The 6,730-nt window shown below is 48.3% G+C and overlaps 1 protein-coding gene across 1 annotated transcript in view; it reads right to left on the bottom strand.

Annotated features, from left to right (window-relative positions):
- Positions 1–4,019: 4,019 nt before the first annotated feature.
- LOC120806745 (low choriolytic enzyme) overlaps positions 4,020–6,730 on the bottom strand; it is a 4,803-nt gene continuing 2,092 nt past the window's right edge. Inside the window, exons 5-10 of the mRNA XM_040158136.1 lie at positions 6,622–6,691; positions 6,413–6,527; positions 5,720–5,892; positions 5,564–5,645; positions 5,344–5,465; positions 4,020–4,325 (exon numbers count right to left, since the gene is read on the bottom strand). Coding sequence (XP_040014070.1) covers positions 4,075–4,325; positions 5,344–5,465; positions 5,564–5,645; positions 5,720–5,892; positions 6,413–6,527; positions 6,622–6,691 — 813 coding nt within the window. The 3' untranslated portion in view covers positions 4,020–4,074. The remainder of the gene's footprint in view (positions 4,326–5,343; positions 5,466–5,563; positions 5,646–5,719; positions 5,893–6,412; positions 6,528–6,621; positions 6,692–6,730) is intronic.

Here is a 6,730-nt window from a genome sequence, read left to right as displayed (position 1 = left end):
ACACACACACACACACACACACACACAGGATACATTTTTTGCCCTTATAGAGCGAAACCATGTTGGTAGAAGTTTTTTGCAGGCTTATGAAAAACCCCAAACCTAAATCTCTCATTTACAGAAGTAATCAGACCCTGTGCTGGGTCTGTGGTCTGGTGCCTCCCGTTTGCTTTAATTATCCTTGAGATTGTGTCCAGAACCTGACTGGACTCCACCCGTGGCAAACCGAGCTGATTGGACAAGAGTTTATGGAGGCACACGCACCTGTGTCCGTGAGGTCAGGCTATTCACTCTGCGCGTCAGGACAAAAACCCGAGACACGCAGTCCCGGGAACTCTCCGCGGACCTCCGGGATTAAACTGTGTGCGAGGCGTGGATGAGGACAGGGGTATAAATCACTTCTAAAGCTGTGATCGTTCCCGGGGGCCCGGTGGCCTCAACGGCCGTGAGACGGAGGAGGTTTGGGAACAGCAGAACTCTTCCATGTTTGTACGTGATGCACTTAAAGCCACACAATGGCCCCTTCAATTAAAAGACTACTAGTCCTACATGCATTCATCCACACGCAGTAGTAGTTCTTCCTGTCCCTGCTCCTACTGACTTGACTATTGGATCCTGAAATGTGTATGACGTTGTCACAGCTGAGGCTTCGGGCTGGAAGTGTACGCTGAAGTGACGGGTCTGGATGGATAAACGTGTCGGGCTTTCGGCCACCTGGTCGTAACGGCGAACAGGTTACTCCGGAAATTCGGGTAGAGCGGTAACACGCGGAAACCTGCGGTGTTAAATGTAGTTCCGAACGTGGAACAGACGGGAATAAGAGAGAAATGAAATCCCGTGAGCAGGGGTGTTTGGGGGGCCTTTATTATGTCTTGTTTTTAACCAGTCCGTCCACTTTGGTCCAGACTGAAAAATCTCGACAACCGCAGGATGGTTTGCCGTGAAATCCTCTGCAGACATTCGTGGTCCTCAGAGGATGAATCCCACTGACTTCGGTGATCCGCCAACTTTTCATTTTCCTTTGTGTTTGTGAGTTCAATATCTCAACGACTGCCGGATGGATTGTGATGAAGTTTGGTTCAGACGTTCACGTTCCCCCTCGGAGGATGAAATGCGATAACTCTGGTGATCCTCTGACTTTCCGTGCTCGGGGGGGGGGGGCACATACCGGAAAGGGGACCTCGGGCAGAGAGAAACCTGTAAATAAACTGTAGAAACCGGAGTTTGCATTGCAGGGGTTTCTTCAGTTGATGGGAATTTAACTTAGTGAGAGAGGAGAAAAAGAAACACTATTTCTGTGATTTCTATCGGGACACAGCTCCTTAAAAATGGGACTGTCTTGACTTAAAGGACCGGTGTGTAGGATTTAGGGGGCTCCATTGGCAGAACCGGAATATAATATTCCCAATAATGTTTTCATGAGTCTAGAATGAGCCCTTCATATCTACAGAGGCAGCGGGAGCCGCCATGTTGCACCAGGTGCCCAGAACGGACAAACCCAACGCTGGCTCTGGGGTTAGGGGCCTCTTGGCGGTTTTTTTTTTACGTGACCTGAAGGCCACCGTGGGTTCTCCTCCACGCTCGGAAAGGGAGGGGTGAGGGGAGGGGTATTCGGTCGGGTGCAATCCGCGGCCTGGCCGCTAGATGCCACTAAATCCTACACACTGGTCCTTTCGATGATGATAAGGGGAACTTTCATCCTGGTGGCACCGAGGAACCGGAGGAGTGAAATACTTTGGGTTAAGTATTTTGAGCGAGTAGCGATCTTTTGCAGGACAAATGAAGCGAGCTGCTCATTTTAAAATGATGTGGGGATCCAATAACACCGGAGCTGCTGTTTGGCACGTGGAGCAGATAACTGCATTTCAAAGCAGAGAAACAGGATGTTGAGTAAAGGTCTTTATTTCAGCTTCTCGGTAGGTTTTTCAGTGTGCAGGATCCACCGTTCAACTCACTGCCTCAGGGTCAGCTCATAAGACCAGGTAGAAACTCAAATATTTATCTGCAGCTCATTTTGTTGTCGTGCAGGTAGTCTGAAGGAAAATTGCTCCGACATTTAAGCGGACGTCACCCTGAAACAACACACGGCGGCTTTAAGGTGCGATGGCAGCGCAAGACGAGGTTGCTTATCGACTGGGATTTCTGATTTTTACACTTTAATCTCTCGCCCCACTTTCCACCGGCGTTTTTTTGCTGTTTCACAGATGGACGACAGTGGCACAACTGGCACAACTGGCACGTCACGTGTCACCCGCACATTTCGACCGGTGCGGCCTCGTTCGCGTCACACCGCAGTTAGGCTTACGAATTGCTGACTCGGCAGTAACACTCGAAACACGTTAAAAGTTTTAATGTCTGTCTTGGAGCAATATTCCGGTGCCCGTAGGAACGCCGAATCAGGCTTTTCGTGCTGTAATCCTTCCTCCCCTCCGCACTGGACATTAGAGCCCTTTATGACGCACTTCTAACGTCCAGACTTCCAGACTTCGGCTGAAGATAACGAGACCCGAGTAGCTTGTGTTAGAAACCATTTGATTCGTCTCTTTCCAAAGGTAAAACTAAATTCCCTCTTTGTGTTACCGTCCCTCTGCTTCAGCTCAACCGTCCAGGGAAGAAAAAAAGAGGACATTTTGTACTGAATAGAGTTTAACCTTATTTAGCTCAGACTGCTGAGGCCTCACATTCACTTCAGACAAAACTCTGGTGAACATTTTTGCACCGAACGAGCAACTAACTGTAAATGTGGTCGCTTCCAGCGCGGAGGTTTGGGGTCTGTTACAGCTGCGGCGAATCTGGCTCCAATTTCGTCTGAAATAGACGGCATTCATTTTTCATCAGACCTTCATCGAACATCATCAATAACACAGTGGTTGTTATGTACAGAACATGACTAACAAACAAATGAAACGTGAGCCTGGTACTGCACTGGCCACAGAGAGGCCTCTGACGGGTGATAGGCAGGTAACGTGGTGTCCCATGCTTCCTACAGCACATGGACATCAAACTTATTTTCTTATTTGTCAGCGGCCCTGATCAGTCGCTTCACCTCACTTCATCCTCCCCCTTCATGTAGACGAGCAGACCCCCTTCTGACCTCCGACAGGCCTGGGAGCGAGAAAAATCAAGGAAAGGAAATTAATTGAAACAAAACAAAAGGAAAAGGGGAGTAAGTACATAAATAAATAGAACTCTGGCCTGATCCTGCTTTCCTGACCCTTCCAGGATGGGGCCTGGCGCCTCTTTGCCCCCCCCCAGGGGCCCATCCAGAGATGCCACAGACATGTCCTTTTGGTGTTTGTGGGGTGTGTGTTTTTGTGTTTTTTTTCCTACTGCCCTCTCTGCGACCGATTTCTCACACACACACACACACAGTACCAGAAATTCTAATTCCGTTTATCTTTTACTCTTCGTTGCTTCTTCCTCCTGTGTCACGTGTGTGTGTGTGTTATTCACCTGCATTGCACAGAACGTGCACGGTCATATAACCAAATGTGCAGATATAAACTGCTCCTTTTTTCAACATTAATGAGAAAACAATGCACTTGTTAGTCCACTGCAAAAAATATTGCTAGTGTTTCTTCCCGTTATGAGTCAAAGTGGAAAAATCTGCCTTTGGAGTAAAATGACTTCATTTTGTTTCAATGCAAATCTCCACGTGTGTTACGTTTTTTTCTGAAAGTTTTCTTCATTTTTTTTTTTTTTATAAAAACATCCCTACAAAAAAAAACAAAAAAACAATGTGTGTGGAAAACAGGCCGAACTATTTTTTCAACGCTGACAGATTCAAGGCTGAGAAAATGGCAGTTTCCAGGCCTCAGTCATTGACAGACGTGACTTACGTTGGTGATTTCTTGCAGTGTACTGACGTCGGGCTGAATCTTTGTCACTTTCACCTCTTTTCCTCAATCTAACTTTTTTTTAATTAAGCACCAGACAAACAGTTTATATACATAAAAACTGATCTTGTTTTCACGGCCTGATGTCATGTGAAACATTCCAGTGAAGACAGATCCACCAGATACCGGTCTGTATATTTTGCTTTTATTAAGGAAAAGGGGCCATTCACAGCTGGGCCTAGGCCCGTTGTCCGCTGGTGTTGTGGCGCCTTCCAGTGGCCGCATCCAGGTGCGGCAGCGAAGCAGCTGGAGCTGCAGTAGTAGGTGAGAGATTCTCCTCTGGTTTGTTGGAAGGAACGTGACTCTGGTGGCCTGAGCCGAAGGAAACACTGACAGTCTGGACCATGACGTGAATGTTCGCATCCTCCTCCTCCTCCTCCTCAGCGTGGCCGCTTATCTTCTCAGTCTCAGTCTGTTTTTCTGGGGCATCTGGAGGCAGGATAAGGAGAGAAAAACGCATTAACTGTGCACGTTTATTACTCCCGTGTTAGCTCTCTTCTTTAGCTGTCAGTGCAGTTTGCAGTGGATTCTAACAGCGTCATCCTCGGGTCGAAAATGTGTCCGATACTTTGGCGTGTCCCAAATCCCCACTACAAGGAATCGTCAAAGTATTCTGCCTTTGGAAAATCACACTCAGCTAAACTTCATAAACAAACGAGTTATTTGGGAGCTTTTTTGGAGCCGTTTCACCACCACAAACTATTTAGTTTAAAATTTGTGTACACTTGAAAAGCAAGCAATAGTTTGCATAATGACTGAGTGTACTTTAGTCACATTTCCAGTACACACACACACACACACACACACACACACACACACACACACACACACTAATGGTTCGAATTTATTATATCGGGTGAAACCTCTTGAGATGTGTCATCTCATCAAAAAAAAAAAAAACATTCAATGCAGCAGAACCAGAGACATGGTCCTCTTCATTCTACACATTCTTCCTAAGACCAGAACCTGGTGCCTACAATGCCCACAATGCAACTCAACCAACGGTTGTGTTCAGAGATTGGGGTGTGTTGGTCTTGTGGGTGCTCGTGTATCCTGGGGGGGTGCAGTTGGCTCACTTCTTTCTAACTCCACACCCACATATATATATATTTTTTAACCTCTTCAAAGCTTGCGGTCCTCAGACCCGACCGACGCCGACTCAGGTGACGTCACCTGAGGACAATGATCGGACTCCGCACAGCTCCCTCCGGAGACACGCAAGGCCTCACGCTGCTCTTGTCACGCCCGGGAACACAGACTGAGGCGTCCCAGGTCCTTACTACATACAATTTTAAGCAGATTTCCTCTTCTTTACACCTGCAAAAGCTTTATTCTAAGACAACTAGTGTGTAGTATGAAATTGGGATACGCTGCTTCAGCGTCCGTCTCTTTTCTGGACGCGCTGATAAGCCGCAACAGAAATGCGAAGTCAGCAGAGTTCACGTACCGCAGTGGTAGAGTAGACGAACTCTCTCGACGTCCAGCTTTGTCATTTTAACCCTCTGTCCCATCTCCCTCTGCTCTTCGTTTGGGACGATGGTGGGCAAACCGTTCGCCGAGAAGAATTTCCTGGCACAGGAAGAGAAGCAAAAACGCGGTCACGGAACGAGCGCTACGGAGGAGTGAGAGAAACGTCTTCGCGTGGCCTGCGCTTCCAGACACTTTACCTTCCGTAGTGCATGATAGAGGCGATGTCATACGGAAGGTCAAAGGTTTTGCCCTCCTGCTTCTTGAAGTTTCTCTCCATCCCTGAAACACACCTCTGTCGTCACAACAGCGCCCCCCCCCGACCCAGACCGTGCACAGCGGCACGCGAACATTACCTGCCATGATGTTGTGCGTGAGGATGGTGATGTACCGCTCGCGGTCCGCCCTCGTGTGTTCGTGGTGGAAGCCCAGAGCGTGGAGAATCTCGTGGGCGATGTTACCCACGATGCACGGGGGCCCGATAAACACGGCCTGCTCGCCGCCGATGAAGCCCACGTAGGACGCACAACTAGAGTACGGCAGTGGATTCAACATTTAGGCTACAAACAGGTGATTATTGATCATCGGCAAGTGTTTTGTCAATCGATTGATCTTTTGATTTTATTTTTACAGCGAAAATACCAAGAATTGACAAGTTCCGGCGTCTCAGCGGAGAGGATTCGCAGCTTCGCTTTGCGACAAACGGAATCTTTTGGGTTTTTATTCTGTCGGTCAGACCGACCAAGACCTTCGAATCTGTTCTGCTCTCTATACCCCGTAGGAGCCGCCTAGGAAAACGTAACTGTGGGTCGTGATAAGCTGCTGCGCGGACGAGCTACAGTATAAGGCTGTTTTGTTTTTTTTAAATGGAACAGTCTCACATTAACCTCAGAGAAACTTTGGATTCTATTTGCACAAAACAACAACCTCAATCCTCAATCACTGACACCGGAGGCACTTTGGAAAGTGCCTGACGTCCAGCAGCGTCCGGTGACCGTTGCCTTTGCGAATTGCATGCAACTGCACGGCAACTTGAGCGGTCTACACACCCTTTGCTGGTCTTGAAGTGCAGGTAGTTCGTCTCAGCGGTCCGGTTGTGGAAGGAGAGACAGGTTTGTTCCGACACCATCGCCATAGCGGAGAGGATGTGGTCCGTCCGACCGGCTGGAAGGTAGCGAGTAAGTCAAAGATTCCCGCGGGCAGATGCCTGGATCGGTGAGCCGATTTTATCTAAAAAAAAGCCACACAGGCCGCTTACCTAACTCTGGGCTGACGACGTACGGTATCTCCCTCGTTGGCCATGTTCTTTCCACTGCATTCCTGTCGTGCTGTAGGTAAAAAATCCCACTCCTCAAACATGTGCAGTC

Source organism: Xiphias gladius, chromosome 20, assembly GCF_016859285.1.
Source record: "Xiphias gladius isolate SHS-SW01 ecotype Sanya breed wild chromosome 20, ASM1685928v1, whole genome shotgun sequence".
In the NCBI taxonomy this organism is placed as follows: Eukaryota; Metazoa; Chordata; class Actinopteri; order Istiophoriformes; family Xiphiidae; genus Xiphias; species Xiphias gladius.
This window is presented reverse-complemented; position numbering and strand designations above follow the sequence as displayed.